Genomic DNA, 18,247 nt, shown 5'->3' with positions numbered 1-18,247 from the left:
ATGTGCCTAAGCGTATGCCACGGTCGACATAGTTCAGTTGTGATATACCAGACAATTGTGCTTGACCATGCCCAGCGAACGGTTCGGCAGCAGTTTTTCAAAATAGCAAAATTTACAGTTCCTTCTGTGTTACACTCTTCGAAGAGCCCAAAATCAGTTAATATGCAACTGTTCTTAGCTTTTATTATTGCTGCATCGACTATTCTAAAAGGTAACGGCAAAAATCCGTTTGCTGCTGCTGCTGCAAAAAAAAAAGTGTTTGTACTGATCATTTAAGAATTATTTATAAATTTAGAAATGAAATCATCTCTTCACGTGAAAAATTAGTGTATATATATGTATATATATTTGTGTGTGTGTTAAAAATAAACAAAACTGTTTAAAGTAAGAGGATGTTTGTGTATATTTATTGCGAATATATAGTTTCGTACAAATTTACAAGCAAATAAAAGTGTATTCAAATGAGGTCAACTACTAAAAAACATTGGAAAATTTATAGTTTCATTGAAATCATAATTCTGAAGCAAAAATAAAACAAACAAGAAATGTGGTTAAAATTCAAATAAAAGAAAAAAACGTGTCTTGTTCAAAGAAAATAACTGCCAAAAAAAATGCGCGAAAATAAAGGTATCTAGGATTTGTAGTGGATCTTCATTGTAGACCGTAAATCCTTTTATCAGCCGGCTCAACTTAATTGTTTTCGTTCTCATTAGGAAATGTATTTCATTGATATATTAATTTGTTTTTGTTATAATCAGGGACTTTCTCTGCTATGCTCTAGCGTGATCGCCTAGGAGAAAGCCTCTGTAGCTAGAGTTGAGTTGCCGTTCCTAAGGTTCGAATTTTCTGCGGTCAGCCGCTCACTGTGAAAACCGAAAACTGAAATAGTCGCCTAACTAATTTATATACCCAAGCGCAAGACCCTTCTTTGAACACGTATAAGAGCTCTAGTCGCGAGTGCCTGATAAGGCACCCCGTTCCCAGCGATCTTATTCAAAGCGTTTGCCGCTTACCATCGATTCAAACAAAAGTATCGCTTAAAATATATGATGCGGGTTTGTAAGCCAACAAACAACACTATTGGGGTGCTTATTTTGTTCCAGTGTTGTAAGCTTGTAAAACCATGCAAGCACAATAACACCGAACGCATGTCTTGCAACACTGTGACCCTGACATGATAAATCTTCGTATACTTCAATCGGTATTTTGTTACATTTTGTTATAAGAAAAAATCGTAATTAGCTGAGCTTGTATATCCATGTCCGTCTTTGCATCTGTCTGTTTCTATACAGTCTTCAGTCTTCTTCTTCTATATAGTCTTCAGCAGCAAATAAGTCGGTCGGATCGGTCCATTATATCATATTATCGCCCTAGGCATAACTCTTTAAGATTTCGAAGAACTCAAAGCCCAATAGAGAATACTTTCCATATTGTGGTTTTTAAGAAAACAGAAGAAACTAATGTTAAGCCAAAAGTTGATTTCAAAACGGATTGTTTTTTAGAATTTTCTGAAGAGTAACTTTGCCCGCAGTCAAACAAATATTATTAAATATTTAATAAATAATATTAAAACAAGGGGAATTTTTTATTAATGTCCGTTGTCGATCAAAAATTTATGACAACTCTTTCATCTTTGATATCACGCTGGTTGATTACGCTCGGCAGGTTAAGTAGACTTGAAAAGAAATGTGCCCTAGAGCGAAACAATCCTACTTTCTACTGTACGTCTTAAATCGCATAAAGTTGTATTATCTTCAAAGAACATAAATTAGGCCCAAATATGTATAACACAATTTAGTAAATGAGCTCTCATTTAATATTATGCTCTCCTTTTTGCAAAGATGTACAATGTCTGCCAGTCAAAATCGATGCGGAAACAAAGTTTATTGTTCTCCAGAACGAGGGAATGGAACCAACCGTATTAGATTGTGATTATAATCTAAATGACACCGATTCATTTCTGACTGTGAAATGGTTCAGAAACGACAAGACTATTTACCAGTGGATCCGAGGATCGCATCCGGCGCCAATTGTATGTATTATTATCTAAAACGAAAAACTAAAATATAAAGTACTTTCGTTAGCCGGAATTTAAAAGTGATGTGGATAGTTCATATGAGAGCTCAACGGATCCCAATAAACAATACAGCTCACTGGCCCTCATAAATCCATCTATAGATTCCACCGGAGACTATAAATGTGTTGTACAAACGAGAACAGAAACGATAACGGTTCATAAAAGCGTACAGGTGATTGATGTGAGGAATTATACGCTGAACATGTATCGCTATCAAATTCAAAATGAGACTCAACTGGAGTGCACGGTCTCCAACGTCTTTCCGAAGCCAACAATAACTATTACGTATGTGACTGCCCGTAAAAAGGCTGGCAAAATATATTTCAAATTTGTAAATTACATTTCATTGTTTTAGATCGGAAGACGATGATATTGTCAAGGTGGTGGCCAATGAGCCGCAGGAAAACGAGGATGGATACTTTAATGCAACTACTTTTGCCGCGATCCAGGATGATGACGAGGACACGGACGCCCACAAATGTGTTGTGACTTTCGAGGGCTATTCACAGAATTTGACTACCATATTAACGTCTGGATCGTGTAAAAGTTGTACAGATTATCGGATATTATTCCTGAGTTGCTTAGTGTATTATTTATTCTCTAACTTTAAAATTTTAGATTAAATAAAATTTGTTGTTATATTGTTGAAACTACTGTTACACAGAGTTGTTCTTATTGTTGTTATATTAAAATTTAAAATGAGCAACACCAAAACATTGGAATATTCCTTTTTATATGTCCCGCCCACCGAGTTGCTACTTCACACACAAGCAAAGGTTTATTCAAAAGGTCAAATAAGATAAGACGCGTATCCGCTTTCCTGAATAGAAGGCATCCTATCCAGAATAGTCAGACCTGCTACATGTCTAGTGTAGATTTAAAGTTCGCATATTGGCAAGTCGAACTAGACAATGGACGAGGAGAAGAACAAGATAATACTCACCCAGTTGCGTTGCAAAGTTTTTGTTTTTCTGGACGACCTGCCTGGTTATTGCCGTAGATTTCCAAACTTATCTAAGGTACTTGCAAGTGAACGAACCATTGCCTTCTTTTCAGCCAAGTTCATCGCAGAAAAGAAGTGCTTGCGGGTGTCAAGCTTTATGACAGCCTTATAGACGCATCCACAACGAATAACAAGAGGTTGTCTCGAACAAAGGATTAGCCATTAACCTCTTTATTGATCTCTTAATTGCAGCAGCTCAAGGAAGGCAAGGGGGAGAAGCCGCCTACCATTGTTGGAATGGCATCGAAGACATCCACGACGTGTGGCTCGATGTAGTAGTCAGCAGTAGTAGTCCATACTCAAGTGGGAGATCATTGGTGACCTGTGATGAGATCTGAAACGGAGCTTGGGTAGTTCCATCAAGCTCATCTGGGGTAGCCAAATCGAATGGTATGAACCGTTTCAGACATTCGAAGGTGACGGCTTACTCTTCGCCTGTAAGGCGAAGAAGAGGAACGGTTCTTATGGTGAAGCTCGCCAGAGTGAGTTTCCTGCGTCGTGGGTGTAGTCCATGCTCAGCTCCAGCCCATTGGAGAAGAAGACGTTTTTGACCCTGCGACGGGCCATCTTGAGCTCCCACCCTACTTCTCGCCACTTTGTCTGCCGCAGAGATGCTAGGTCGTCTGAAACCTATGCCTGCACTGCCTCTTAACAATGAGCAGATTAGCCTATTCTGCTGGCATATTAGCCAACTGCCTGAAAACTGAGGGAGGAGTGACTTCGGCACTGAGCTCAGTGCGAGTGTCGATCGGGGAGGAGCGTGTTAGGGATCACCTGATAGCTGGAGAAGTCAATATAAGACGTGTGCCCCTGCTTTCGTACGGGTATTTTGTGGGAGAACCTGTGTTCTTCTGCCCACCGGAGTCCTAACCTGTTAGCTCCAAGGCCACGCGCATTGGAAAAAACTGTACTACAACCGCTTGGATGGTCGGCAGCGTATGGCAAATCTTCAGCGGGTGTCTGGCTTGAGGAGTACCTCATTTTAATACAAAAACGGCCTAAATGGCTTACTCTAACGCAAGGGTTTTGCGTCAACGCATGGTGCTCGCCGAGGATGGGATTCTGCCTCCCATGCGTTGGTAGGCTGCTGAATCTGATTAATAGTAAGAATGGAGTATCTCGCGTCTCCAATCATCATCTGGAATCATTAGAAGAGCACTAAGCACGTTGTCCGGTGACCTTTAAGGAGTCTGTTGAAAGATGGGGAGGAGGTCTTCTTCTTTTATCTCACTCACTTAGTCATTCGTTGTTGATCAACGAAAATGTTCTGAGCCACAGTTAAATAACTTCCTCCATGTTTCCTGGCAATAGTTATCACAGATAACACAATTTAAGTTATTCATGATCTTCAATTGGCACGCCCCGACTTCGCAAATCGTTTTTACTTGAATAGCTGCAATTGCACTTCTACACCCAAATGGGTTGGAGATTTTAATATAAATTGTATGTTTTATATTTTGTTATAAAAACATTTTCTTTGGCACGAATTTTGAGATTCTGGAATTAATACATCGTAACATTGAGTCCCAGATATTGCGTCTTGCCGCCTTTCCATTTTGTTACAACTATCTTTCATAACATAAACGGCATGCCTTTCCTGTTTCCGAAATTTCGCTCTACGATTCTGGAACCAAACCTAAAAAGACATTGCAAATAAATCATTAGTGCCAATGAATACCTAGAAAGAACGTCCATCTACGAACGATTATACAACTTTATCAATTAGCCAATTAGCTGCGACTTTGCACATGAACGGACCAAGCCCTTTAATAATTTCACACAACAGCTCACTCGAAAGAGAAGATATAGTCTTTGCTGTGAACTCAATATCATATCATCATAATACATACTTAGATCTCGGAGTTTTTTTTTAAAAGCTAAGCAGACTTGCAACTGATCGTGCGGCCCTGGAGGCTTTTGGCTGCCACTCTCACCAGTCTTATTCTCTCTGGACATGACAAACTGATCGCAAGCACTCATGTGGCTCTCTCTTGCATTAAGAATTCATGATTAGATTATTTTTCGATTTGAGCCCTCTATATCACACTCAAACAAAAACAAAAAAAAAAACAATCCTAACTAGAGTTAAATGGGTCGAGGGTACTTGTTATTTTGAAAGCACCAATAAACCAAAAAAGTAAGGTTGCTGAAAATCTATTTGTTATATAGGTTCAAATGCATTCAAATATACTTGGACTTTTAATAAATTTACCTGTACTCTCGCCTCCGTCAAATGCAATTTTGATGCAATTTCTTCCCTTGTATATATATCTGGATAGTGAGTTTCCAAAAATATTTTTTCTAGTTCATTTAGTTGGCTTGATGTAAAGGTTGTACGTATTCGTCTTTGTTTGGATTTATCGCTTATACTTGAACATTCGTCAGTATATTTAAGTGGGTATCCTAAATTAGAATAAGAAATGTTTGCAATTTACATGTATTAATTTTTGTTGCTTCAATAAAGATAGTGCTACTGCCAAATTTCGCAGTAAATCAGTGCCAACTCTAAATATTAAATTGACATCCTAATGTGTTAAATATCGAAACTTTAAGTGATAATTAACTTAATGTTATTATTATTGAATACGACCACATAGCTATAAATCAGGTAAATAAACCAATTTGTATTGACTTTTTGAGAATATAGAAATATTCTATAGTACAAAAAGATCTGCTGTAGAAAATTTCATCAAGATCGGTTAAGAAACACAGAAGTTATTAAAGAAAACTTGATTTGGCTGATCTCGTGTTTGCGGCAGCTAGCGCAAATTCAAGAATTTCTGTCTACATGTGTGTATACACAAACATTCATACGCGTCTGTATTGAATTCTATTTACAGCTTGGCAATTGCGATTGTATTGTTTTCTGTGCTACTCAATTGCTAGTTTTTATGTGAGGCACAGGCGACGGCAACTATTTTGGTAGAAGGAGACATCTCCGATCCCATAAGGTATATATATTCTTGATCAATATCAACAGTTGGGTCGATATAGCCATGTCCGTCTGTCCGTCTGTTTGTTTCCATGCGAACTAGTCTCGCGGGTTTAATGCTATCGTCATGATACTCTGCAGAAGTGTCTCTTTCTGTTGCACGCAGTACATATTTAATATGATTGCAATAGGATCGGTTGAAGAATAGGTTCTTGTATAAAAAACTTATTTGTTTCTTAAAATAAGTTATCCAAATTCAGCATTTAAAATTTTTGCTGTGGTTCTCATATATATGCAAAATGCTAATAACATCAGACCACTATATCATAAAGCTGCCATAGGAACGATCGGTCGAAAATTTGGTTGTTCTACGGAAAACTTTTTTGTTTTTCAAAATATCTTGACCAAACTCCGTATTTATAAGTTTCATTATGCTCATTACGCTTATGCAAAATCTTACTTACATTGGACTACCATATTATATAGCTGCCATAGGAATGATCGGTCGAAAATTAAGTTGCATGAAAAACTTTATGTTTTTTATGATATCTTAACCATTCTCCGCATTAAATATTCTCCCTGTGCTTCTTATATACGGACAAGGTACTCGGAGCATTATGAATATGTTGGGTTGGGCTTAAAAAATAAAAGCACCAAAAGTGTAGCGCAGGCGGAAGAAGCAGCGCTGCCACTCACGAGTTTGTGTGTTCTATTTTTAATATTTTAATGGTAAGCAAACCTTGTTTGCTTATTAATTTATTTGCGAATCCCCACTCGGGATCGAACAATGTGAATCCCTGTCTGCTCTTTATAATAAAATGATTTGTTGCAAATAAAGATTGGCGTCGCGCATTTGCGAGAATGCAGACCTGACATAGAGAAAAAACTGCCAATGAGGTCTGCAATGTTCAGCGTATCGGCTATTTTTATTTCAGCTTTCTTCTGACTTCCACGTATCATCCCTGAAGATTGTTATTGACAATCTAAGCGAGGCAGGAGGTACAGAAAAATTAGATTTATGTGCATCCCCCAGTCGGAGAGGACGCCTCGAGTGAGGCTACAACAACATAGCCACGAGTCAGTGTTGTCGCCGGCGTTTCTAAGCACTTACAGTGCGAATTCGCGGAAGCAAGCATGTCAGGCTGAGAAAGAGGATTGCTAAAGTAGATAATAATTGCATTTAACCAATATAATTTTTCCCCAAATTTAGTCAATTTGATGAATATAGTAGGAATATAGCATAGGAATCTTCAAAACTTAACTTATAGTTTTATTAGAGTTAAGACTTACCGGAATTATAGGACGTAATGTTATGTGTTCCAGGATAAAGATCGGCAACATTCGTTATTTTTGAAAAAAGTATATTGGACTCTTGATTTAATGAATTTCTTATTGCGGCCTCATTAGCCCGTAACTTATAGCTGGAATCAATTATTAAATTATAATGGGCCATGTGATTTGGCACAGAAATTCTGGGATTTGCGTTCGTGCTGTGCAATTGCGAATTTGAATTATATATACAATCTTTATCATAGCTTGTTTTGCTTAAAAATGAAAATTCCATTGCATCTAATCACTATTTGGCACAATAAAAAGAGCTCGACACTTATTAGATATTAATTTCGCTGTAACAATCACATAATAATAAAATAACTTAATTTGAAACCACTTCACAAAATACGAGTTTTAACTCTGGTTAAATAAAAAATTACTGTTACGATTGTCTTAACTTCATCCTTTAGATAAAAAAGGACACTAAGGATTCATAAAACGAAAGAGAGAAAAAATATCGTGCTACGTGTTTGGAGGCGGTGCCAAATAACACACATTGTTTTGGGGGTGGAAATGTTTCAAATTACACCACACACGTCACAAAAACAATGACCATAAAGAAACTGTTTTATATAGGAAATGTAATATAGATAATCGCCTTGGATTTTATAGAAAAATTTTCTTAACAAGAAACCATAAATTACTTGAGTCCTGTAAATATTCTCATAGAATTCCTTTAAAACTTCATACTTTTCATTAATGTCATAACTAATGCGTCTATCCCAGTTAATATAAGGGAAGCAAATTGGGATTAAAGATAATATATATCTGCGAAATTTATAAACATCTAGAAAAGAGGTCTACATCTGAATCTGAATACGATAACATAACATTTAATATATATGTCTTATTATTCTAAAACCTAATATAAATACTATATATATATTTAAATATTCTTTTCATTTTTTCTTTTTCTATAGTGTACGGCATATAAAAGATGCATCACACCCGCTTTGTAAAGTGGACAGCTCTTCTCTGCACTGGGTAAGGGGTATCCCTTGGTCGGGCAAGGTAACTCTTACTTTGCTCATACCCTGTACCCATTAAAAATAGATAAAAAGGGTATAACTGTTTACTGACAAATAATGTAACCTCTAGAAGGAGGCATTCCCGACTTACTCCTCTGTCCGTGCCAATAATAATTTTTACCCTTTAAAAATTATTTCCTCTTGTTCTACAGTTGAACCTATTATTTCACATTCCTATCTCTTCTCTGCTTTAAATTCACTTCTTACTCTCCTGGAAATGACCATACTCCTAGTTTTCGACTGTAGTGCTATCTTTCTTCGTGCATTGCTAAAGTTTATTAATCTGTCCCTTGAATCTTCAGTCTTTCCTTTCCTTGAATATTGCTCTTGTAGTGAGGTCAGTTTTGAAGCGATCAACGTTTTTCGCCTAACGAGATTTAAATTGGGATCCCAATCTTCGGTGGCCATCATACTCCAATAGACTTCTTCTTCTTGATCTTCCGTCCTTAACCAACCGTAGAACTAACCACTGAGATGTCTTCCCACATAAGTTGACTTTTGGGGACATAAGTTCTTTTTTCCGTTACGGCGTCTTCAATTCTCTGCTCCGTCCAAACTTAACAGGAACTATCGCCCCATATTCCTACCAACGTGCACAAGAGATTACGCTGTGTACAACTCATTTTGCGTATTATGCAAAAATTAGAATAGTTTGTATTACGTTTTCTGCGCCGAGCTTTCTCAATCCCTAATAAAATCGTTGCTTTTTAGGATACTATGAGTAGGGGCAAAGTTTGCTGGACAGGCCATACATTTACCCAGATTGGTGATTTCCCTTCACTATTTCTTTACTTAATACTCTATTACTTGTAACTTTTGTTGATAATATAACTTTTTGGATAATTTTATTTTAATAAGTTAAGCATACATACCAAACAATATTTCAGTTGCAGTACGTAGACATTATTGTTACACTGTATTCTGTATCAAACCTTTTATGAATAAATCTTAAAAAAAATAAATTAAAAATTTTATTATTTGTAATGGAGAAAATGTATGAACTGGTTAAACAAAAAACCATTTTAGAATATATAATGTGTGCGGGAGCTTAGTATAATGGAAGAATAAGGTTGAAAACCTGAATCGATTTAAAAGAAATAGTGTTTGGCAAATAGGAAGAGGAATCTTGTGTTAATTGCTACCCAGAAGTCTGACTGAAAGTGTTTATACACTCATTTTAACATGTTAATGTTTCATTCCACTGTTCCAATACCTTTTTACGACGCTAAGTTTATTTATCGATAAATGTGCTTAAGATTATTTTATCGAGTATGTGTTGTTTTTAATTTCATTTCGTGCGGCGTTAGATTAATAAACAATAAATTCGTTTTAACATGGAAAAGCAACGAGTTAACAAACGCCGGGATAAGAAGGATAAGTCAAACCAATCCATCAAAGTACGCATTAGTTAAATATTTATATACAATTACTAAAATGCTTAACACTAACTTAGATTGTGGTCCGTCATTTGCCACCGACAATGACCGAAAAGGAGTTTCTAGAGCAAGTGGATCCATTGCCGGAAAACGACTCCTACTATTATTGCCCTGCCGACTGGTCACTCGGACAAGAAGCCACATGCCGTGCTTACATTGATATGTCGCTTAAAGACATTGCCGAAGTTTTGCAGTTTCGCGACCGGTTTGACGGATATGTTTTTGTTGATTCAAAGGGCGCAGAGTACGTTGCCATTGTGGAGTATGCCCCGTTTCAATGCTTTTTAAAGAATAAAGCGCGGAGTCACGACAACAAAGTGAACACTATTGAAAAGGAACCGCACTTTCAGGAATTTCTTCAAAAGTTAGCCGAAGAACGCGAGGAGGCAACTCGTTTGGGGGATATAAAGATTGATTTTACGTTCGAAAATAGAGGTGATGAGAAGGTAAAGTCTACTCCGCTGCTTCAATACTTGGCAAACAAAAAAGAAAAGCGCCGCGAAGAAGCCCGAAAGCGAAACGAGGAAAAACGAAAGCACCGTGAAGAGCAAAAATTGCTAAGGTCGACAGAACAACCGGAAAATATTAAAGTGAAGGATTCTGGAAATGAAAATAAAAAGTCTCTTAATAGTAATGCCAAAAAAGGATTTAACAAAGAGGGTCAATTGCCGGAAGATACAGCGAAAAACGCACGCTCCAAGCGCCGAACTGAACGCGACCAACGTCGGCGAGAAGAACACGAACAACGAAAATTGATGCGCGATCGCGAAAACCGCGATAAGAAAAAAAATGATCGCCACGACAAAGATATGAACCAAAAACCCTCAAAACATTCGAATTCAAAGAAAGATATTGTCATTTTAAAGAAAAAATCTACAGCTGATACCAATTCACCTGACCCAAACACATGTGCAGCCTCATCAGTAGATGTGTCCAGCGAAATACCGGCAAAAACTGATAAAAGCAATGAGCCTGCAGAGAAATGTTTAAATTCTAAAGAAATTGGTAAATCAGTTCCAGCCCTCTCAGAAGTCAACAGCCCATTAACTAGTGAGGAAATTGGTATGCCACAGGATGCATGTAAAGCTTCTAATTCACGTGCTGCAGAGGAACGGCGAATAAGAAATAAGGTTCGTTTTCACAAAGATAAGATAATGAGGATAAAATAAATATTATTTATCTTCTCTAACAGGATCGCCCATCAATTGCCATATACCAGCCCAAGGTTAGAATCAATTTACGATCAGAAGACAATTCTCCAAGTGGTTGTAAAGACCCTGCTCGTGTAACAGAACCCCCCTTATTAGCTTCCGAAGGCGATAGTTTTGTGACGGACGAGACGCCAAAGAACAAAAGATTTGGTAGACGCAACAAACACAAACTTCAAGACACTAAAGACAATTTTGAGCATGCACGGCGTGAATCAAAATCTTCTGAAAGCAGCACAAGTGCCCATTCTACATTTAAATAACTTAATTAAATGCTTTAAATGTTATTTCTAGTTATGCGCTTACTGTTTTATTAATAAAAATCACTCTCAATATCCATCAGACTGCTGGATTTCTGATTGTTTCGCACTTGATCCTGTGATTTGTACATGTGGGCCACTTGATTTGCGTCGGTTGCATTTTCAGGACTCTTATCATCGCGAATACGTATGAAACGAGGAAAACGCAGGGAAATGCCACGTTCAGCATCAACAATTCCTATAGACGCTCTGTGGATCGGACTCAGCGATAGATCTGCACATTTAACCTCCCACACTTGAACGGGTTCAAACCAAACGTCCGGCTCCAAGCTGGGGTCGTATCTGAAATATGATTTGGCACTGCCAGTCACATGCTTATTGAAAAATTCCGAATGCAGTCGTAAATCATCATCGGTGAAACCTTTAAGTAATAATGAAAATTCAATAAAAGTAATCATGAATGTGTAAATTAAATACCTGTTCCAATCTTGCAAATGCTTTGGTATTCTTCATTTTCTGTGTCATAACAAGCTAGCAAAAAGCCACCGTAGGTGCCGGTACGTCGACCTTTGCCCTTGTAGCCGCCGATAACGACAAGATCCAGTGAATCTCCAACATTTGACAAATAGTCTTTTTTCAATTTGAGCCAGTTTCTTGATCGTTTTGCAATTTCATAAGTTGCTTCTTCCTCCAAAGTCTTTACCATAAGACCCTCACAGTTACCTAAAAAGTACGAAAATAATTATGAATTATAAATAAATAAAAAGTACATTAACTTTGTACAAGCCGAAAGATTCAACTCCAATATCGCATAAATTTCTTGATCTGGACGACGAACTGATTTCTATGAGAGCTTCTATCTCGAAAGGATTAACGGCTAGCAAATTTTAGAATAAATTATACCAGAACAGAATCTGATTAAGGCACGCCCACTGGAGCCCTCGAAAATCGTGAATATGTATATAACCCAGATTTAAAAGGCCACAAACAGAGAATTTTTTATAATAATGAGCCACGTTCAATCCAAGCCCACAAGAATCGATATTTTACTTGTGGTTATCTCTTTTCGATTGTTTAAAGATAAAATCAATGCAACTTGGCGAAATCTTAATATATACTTGCCTTTGATGGATTCTTCCAAGAACTGTTGCACTTCATCCATATCATTTGTATCAAGGGCTGTGGCGAACTTCCATTGGCCTTCCACTTCTTGAAAATGCTCAAATAACATCTTTCGACGTAAGGAAAGCGGCTTAGTGACAAGGGAAACTCCGTTAATAAACAGAAGATCGAAAATGTAAACGCACACTTGAACCTTAATATCCTCGATATCAACATTTTTCCTCTTACGTGTACTAAGTATTTGAAATGGTAGGATTTGTTTGCGTTCTATATCCCATGCGACAATTTCACTATCAATTATATACGACTGAACATCCGTTTTAAGAAATGACTTGCTTCTTGCAATAAGATCCGGATATTTCGGCGTATTGTTCTCAGAATTGCGCGAGAAAATTGAAATTTCGCCAAGTTCATTTAAATGAATTTGCGCCCGTTCGCCATCATACTTCCATTCACAAGTAATATGCATGCCACTAAAGCGTTCCAGAACCTCCAGAACGCCTTTAGTTGGTTGCGCCAACATGGGTCTTAGCGGCATTCCAGGATGCATTGGGCAACGCTCTTGAAGCTCCTTAATATCATATTTCAATATTGCTGGTATAATAATGTCATAGTTTGGACATTGGCTGGAAAAATGCAAAACGAATAATAAAGCAATCTTTGTATACAACTAATATAGCAAAATAATAAATATATATACACATCTATATATATATATATAAAAGAGTTTGTCCTGAAGAACTGAATTATTGACTGAGAGCTAGGAAGAAAATTGCAACTTTATTTAATAGGCTAGCACCTACAATAGAAAAGCTTCGTCATTTTTTGTACATTTTGCTTGTTGCCTTTCCTTTTCTTCTTAGAAACATCTTTAGACTCTCGTTTAAAAGGTAAAAACTAAGTTAGTGAAAACTCGTAATGCTTACCAAAAAGTTGTCTTAAGTATTAATGTGGTCTCCGCTATTTCATCCTTGTATACATCACACACTTTGTTCGTTTTGCAATCGTTTATATGGTTTCTTTTAACCAGTGCAATTGCTAGAGCCGTGAGAAGGCTCTGTTCGGCAATGCCAATGCGCAATTTGCCAATCAATGAGCGAATAAAGAAACGTGCCTCGGACAATCGGCAGGCAACAAAGACATCATAGACCAGTGTCATTTTGGCTTGGCCTGAAATTTTTGCAATCTCTTTGAGCTTGGTGAAAACTCCTCGCACATTTAAAGGCTTCGGGCGAAACATCATGCGCTGCGATACACGCGACTGTTCCGCCACAATGCCCAGATCGCCAGTTAAATGTGTTTGCGACTTAATGTGTGCTAGGTTTCGGCCAGTTGCTTTGCAAATTGCCTTCATGAGCGTGGTTTCGGCGACGCCAAGTTCCAGACCCTCGTAGGCGGGGGCCAGCTGATTGATGCTGAGGTAGACGCACGGCACCAGGTCTTCCGGACTAACCAACATAACCGAGCAAAAAAAGTTGCTCAATATGTCAATCATTTTTAATCGTCCCGAAGTCTCCTCAATAACTTGAAACGTTCGAGCCAAGGCCAAGTAAGGTGTCCTTAAAAAGATATAATTGATCATAGTTTTATAAATGCAAGGCCTCACAGAGTTCAAACAAAGTTTGGACATGACCGTACTTTATTGAGACCCAAATTTAATTCCAAAAATTCAGTAATACTTACACGCGTTCTGCTTTCCAATAGGCGTGTTTTAAGGGATGATAGGATTCCAAAGAAGGGTCGTAGATTTCAATGCCTTCTCCTTCAGTAACTTCTGGATTCAATTCCATCTTTGTAATCTTACTGGGAGGCATGTCCGCGGGCTTTTCTGCCCCCGTCGCTTCCAACGGCGGTTGTTTGTTTTCATTTCCCGGCTCTTCTACAACGTCTTCAGACTTAATTTTGTTTTTAGATATGTTCTCTGTACTTTTGGTCTTTCTGTTATTAATAATAAATTAATGAATTATATGTTCATGTTCATGCAAGTCGGACTTACTCTGGGACACTCGATTTCTCTGGGCCAGGGAGGCCATCTTTCGGTTTAAAAAATGAGCTGCATTAAAAAACGAGACGATGTGCTTAATCACAATAACAGGATAATTTTGTGTATTCATATTTACGTTATGGACTTTTGCATTCTAACAATAATATATCACAACTTTTGTAATTTAACAAATAAATAATATTGTAAGCACACTCGCGCCTTTTTTCGTTAAAATACCGATAACATGTAAAGGAATTTCTGTTCAATCGATTTAGTTTTGATATGGGTAGTCCCTTAGAGTCACGAAATAATTGAACAATCATATTGCGATATAAATTAAGAATTCATCGAACATATATCTTATCTTATTATCCAGTCGTATTGTTGTCAGTAAGTAACTGAGAAGTAGTTACATTCAATATTCTCACAAATTTTATATCGAATATTAAAGCATTAACATTTTTTTTTTATTTAATAAATTTTTGTGAGTTTAAGAGGAGTGGATATTGAAACATCATTGCATAAAATTATGATAAACAATTATCTTTAATTTATCTTTGGAGGCCAATTGAGAGCAGGCTGGCTTAATTTAGATAGGTGTCATTTCGCTACTTTTAGCAATTCTTCGATAATTATTTTGTAATGAAGATTACTTAACAGAATAATAAAGTGTGCCATACGTAAGATAGTTATCCAATATGATTAATAAATAATAATATTGAAATATTTTGGATGAAATATATTTGTCCATTTTTTTTGCATTCCCATAACTTAATAAAATAAAATATCAATTTCAAAACGCAGCTACCATAAGCTACATTAAAATCATTTCGCAAATCTTCTCAGAAGATTCATCCAAATAGGAAGGTACAAATTAAACCAATTATTACTCTCTTTCGCTGCTCATCAAAGGATACCACATAATTAGAACTGAGCAATTGTATTGTAAGCAAAAATGATAATATCAAATTATCTGAAAAAGAAAAGAGATAAATTAATTGTAATTAATTAATAAACACATACAAAATGCTCTTCCTATCGGGTGGTTATTAACAGAGAAATATCTATGGCTCGGTTGGGAAAGTATTTATTCGTTACACCTCTTGTTTACTTCAAATAACTATTACTCGAAATAATCGAATATTGCTCCTCACCAACATTTGTAAGAGGATTGTTAAATTTTTGATTACAATAATAGTTTTAAACATTATAGAATGGCGGACGAAAGCATAACTCGAATGAATTTGTCGGCCATCAAGAAAATTGATCCATACGCTAAAGAGATTGTTGACTCGTCATCACATGTTGCATTTTACACTTTTAATTCGGAGCAAAATGAATGGGAAAAAACTGATGTCGAAGGCGCATTTTTTATTTACCATCGAAATGCCGAGCCATTTCACAGCATATTCATTAACAATCGACTAAACACAACATCATTTGTGGAGCCAATCACCGGCAGCCTGGAGCTGCAGTCGCAGCCGCCCTTTCTTCTCTACCGCAACGAACGGTCTCGCATCCGTGGATTTTGGTTTTACAACAGCGAAGAGTGCGATCGTATAAGTAGCCTGGTTAATAGCTTGCTGCTAAACAAAGCTAGTAACGGACAGCAATCTGGATCATTGCTGGCATATTCAAAATCGGGCAGTTCAAGCATATTCAACATGCTTAGCCAGGCTCAAAAGGAATACAATGCACAATTAAATTGTCAGTCCCAGGCTGCAAGCACAGTTGCACAGTCCGAAAACGTGACTTCCCGGAATGTATTGAAGTTCTTTGAATCTGCAAAGCAGGCAACAGTGGAGGCGCAATTGAATCGGCCACAGCCTCTTTCAGTCGACCAGTTGGAGAAACAACAGCGTTCTGTTACGCCCATCGAGGCGCATTGTCAATCTGCTGCAAGGGACGGCGAATTGATGGGTTCTTCAAAATGTCCATTGTCACCATTTCCAACGGCCTCAACATCGTCTATAGCTCGGAATACTGGAAAGCCCATCTCTTTCCTGAGAGATGAATCACCAGCATCGGCTTTGCTTGCAAGCGCAGAGGCCGAGAAGTGCCTCAGAAGGCTGCTGGTTGGGGATAAGCCTGATGCGAAGCCCGCGCTTATGCCGCCAACAATGTTTGATGTGCCGAGTGTCAAACCAGAACCAGAGCAACCATATTTGCCACTTAACTCTACGCAATTCGTACAGGCCTTTACTTACCTTATTCAGAACGACAAGGAGTTTGTCAATAAGTTGCATAAAGCCTATATCGACGGCTGTTCAAATTCGTTGATTGACTCAAACACAACATATCAATAAAAAAAACTAATTATTTTGGCGAAAAAGTAGAAAAAGCAACCTCTTTCCACTTGGGTTACAATATGCAAAGGTCAACAAATCCGATTTTTTCAATAAAAACAATTATTGATATTATTACATACTGAGATATAAACTAATGTGTATGCTGATAGTCATTCAGTATCTCAGGATCTACCAGGATCGCAATACTCAGCATACTTATATGAAAGGCCGACTTTCTATATATAAAAGTTTTTGTTATGATTTCTGAATTCGTTGACGATCCGATTGGCTTAAAACTAGTTTTTAAAGATCTTCACTCAAATTTATTTGAAGGGCGTTTTGGAAAATACGAGTTAAGGGTTGAAAAGGCCATGTTTCGGAGGGAGGTGCATTCGCAAAGAACTTAAGAACAATTCGTTGGAGGCATAATTTACACATTTTGCATGTAGGTCTGGATGGAAAATGAGGGTCAACGATTTTTTAGTTGAAGCTAAGTTTCTACCCATCAGTCTTAACTGTTATAAGGAAGAAGTTTTTCGACTCATCAGCCTTAAACTCGACAGCGATTTAGATGCCAAATTGATATAGAGGTCAAACCATCTCTTTGCTAATATGGGAACTTCTCTCAGGGATGTTTAAATAAACTAGAAGATGTCGCCATTGCAAAAGCTCATCCAGCAGCTTGCCAGAAGATGTTAAATGTTGCTCAGTGGGAAATTGAGAGCTGGAAGCCAGGCGTTTGAGATGGTAAAATAAAATTTATCGATTGTAGTGAAGTGACACCGATAACAACCCTCCCGTTTTCCCAGTCGATACTTTCAAAAGTGTTATCAATTATTATGTACATAGCTCAATGTTGATTCAGCATTGTTGAGAAGATATTAAGTAAATTGGCAAAATTAACTAAATTGCGGTCTTGTGTTAAACCGTGAATAGCACATTATATAAATATACACGCGTCTGTACATAACTAGTAGATTAAGTGATTTGTCTTTTATATATGAAGTGTTCGGAGAGTATGTAATTAACATACATCAAATTTGTGCACATTGTAAAATGTATGTATGCAAAAGTATACATAGTTTACAATGGCCCTTTATCGACCCAGAGGCACCTTGGCACGTGTTATCTATGCCAAATTCCATAATGATAACTTTTTGGAGAACTTAGATACCCAACAGGTAAATATCTATAGGTAATCAGACTTGCAGTTTTTTAAACATATGCCGTCTACATATGTATGTACTTATATATATATATACATATATATATTTGTATTGCAGTGGTACTCTTTGAACTGCGAATTACCTCAAAAATTCCAGTCGAAATTTGTTGGCCTTAAGCAGCCCGACACAACTACAATACGATGGCTGGATCGGGCCAAAATGTTGTCTTCAAACATTTGGCTGCATTTGTGGCATGCATTGGCCAGGTCTGTTTTGCAGATATTTATGACGCAGACCGATATCAACGGACTTTTAAAACGTGGTTCCATGTTTATTTTGTCAGAGGAGCAATTCTGTAAACTTCTGGAAGCGGGTGGCTTTTTACCCAAATCTTTCACAGAAACGGTAATT

The 18,247-nt window shown here is 37.3% G+C and overlaps 6 protein-coding genes across 10 annotated transcripts in view; 4 read left to right on the top strand and 2 right to left on the bottom strand.

The window, feature by feature from the left end:
• Window positions 1-43: 43 nt before the first annotated feature.
• Window positions 44-2,736, top strand: LOC116650949 (uncharacterized). The gene is made up of 4 exons (XM_032436257.2): window positions 44-211; window positions 1,842-2,032; window positions 2,085-2,362; window positions 2,433-2,736. The coding sequence occupies exons 1-4, from the start codon at window positions 163-165 to the stop codon at window positions 2,698-2,700; spliced, it is 786 nt and encodes a 261-aa protein (XP_032292148.1). The 5' UTR covers window positions 44-162; the 3' UTR covers window positions 2,701-2,736.
• Window positions 2,737-4,474: 1,738 nt separating this feature from the next.
• On the bottom strand, window positions 4,475-9,302 carry PHDP (Putative homeodomain protein). Of its 2 annotated transcripts, XM_032436258.2 has the most exons (4): window positions 9,245-9,302; window positions 7,303-7,637; window positions 5,293-5,483; window positions 4,475-4,716 (listed from the first exon to the last, which is right to left on the bottom strand). In XM_032436258.2, exons 2-4 carry the CDS (start codon window positions 7,574-7,576, stop codon window positions 4,531-4,533), a joined length of 651 nt encoding a protein of 216 aa, XP_032292149.1. In that variant the 5' UTR covers window positions 7,577-7,637; window positions 9,245-9,302; the 3' UTR covers window positions 4,475-4,530. The 2 variants fall into 2 exon arrangements, with proteins under 2 accessions (XP_032292149.1, XP_070066284.1); XM_070210183.1 differs by lacking the exon at window positions 9,245-9,302 and having other exon boundaries at window positions 7,303-8,188.
• DNAlig1 (DNA ligase 1) overlaps window positions 9,227-18,247 on the bottom strand; it is a 20,767-nt gene continuing 11,746 nt past the window's right edge. Inside the window, exons 2-8 of one of the 4 annotated variants that reach the window (XM_070210182.1) lie at window positions 14,395-14,451; window positions 14,082-14,336; window positions 13,325-13,957; window positions 12,399-13,024; window positions 11,754-11,999; window positions 11,323-11,697; window positions 9,227-9,319 (exon numbers count right to left, since the gene is read on the bottom strand). In XM_070210182.1, the coding sequence (XP_070066283.1) occupies window positions 11,330-11,697; window positions 11,754-11,999; window positions 12,399-13,024; window positions 13,325-13,957; window positions 14,082-14,336; window positions 14,395-14,451 (2,185 nt within the window). In that variant the 3' untranslated portion in view covers window positions 9,227-9,319; window positions 11,323-11,329. Of the gene's footprint in view, window positions 9,320-11,300; window positions 11,698-11,753; window positions 12,000-12,398; window positions 13,025-13,324; window positions 13,958-14,081; window positions 14,337-14,394; window positions 14,452-14,518; window positions 14,637-15,272; window positions 15,356-18,247 lie in introns of those variants that run through there. The other 3 variants (XM_032436255.2, XM_002049926.4, XM_070210181.1) reach the window with 3 other exon arrangements.
• Window positions 9,614-11,390, top strand: Upf3 (UPF3 regulator of nonsense mediated mRNA decay). The gene is made up of 3 exons (XM_032436256.2): window positions 9,614-9,769; window positions 9,826-10,938; window positions 11,001-11,390. The coding sequence occupies exons 1-3, from the start codon at window positions 9,707-9,709 to the stop codon at window positions 11,277-11,279; spliced, it is 1,455 nt and encodes a 484-aa protein (XP_032292147.1). The 5' UTR covers window positions 9,614-9,706; the 3' UTR covers window positions 11,280-11,390.
• Window positions 15,525-16,723, top strand: DCP1 (decapping protein 1). The gene has a single exon (XM_002049927.4). It carries the CDS (start codon window positions 15,597-15,599, stop codon window positions 16,686-16,688), a length of 1,092 nt encoding a protein of 363 aa, XP_002049963.1. The 5' UTR covers window positions 15,525-15,596; the 3' UTR covers window positions 16,689-16,723.
• Window positions 17,505-18,247, top strand: part of LOC6625227 (protein-L-histidine N-pros-methyltransferase) — a 1,460-nt gene continuing 717 nt past the window's right edge. The window contains exons 1-2 of the mRNA XM_002049928.4: window positions 17,505-17,851; window positions 17,954-18,241. Coding sequence (XP_002049964.1) covers window positions 17,759-17,851; window positions 17,954-18,241 — 381 coding nt within the window. The 5' untranslated portion in view covers window positions 17,505-17,758. The remainder of the gene's footprint in view (window positions 17,852-17,953; window positions 18,242-18,247) is intronic.

This window comes from Drosophila virilis, chromosome 5 (assembly GCF_030788295.1).
Source record: "Drosophila virilis strain 15010-1051.87 chromosome 5, Dvir_AGI_RSII-ME, whole genome shotgun sequence".
In the NCBI taxonomy this organism is placed as follows: domain Eukaryota; kingdom Metazoa; phylum Arthropoda; class Insecta; order Diptera; family Drosophilidae; genus Drosophila; species Drosophila virilis.
Note: the sequence above shows the minus strand (reverse complement) of the source record. Positions and strands in the feature narration are given on the sequence as shown.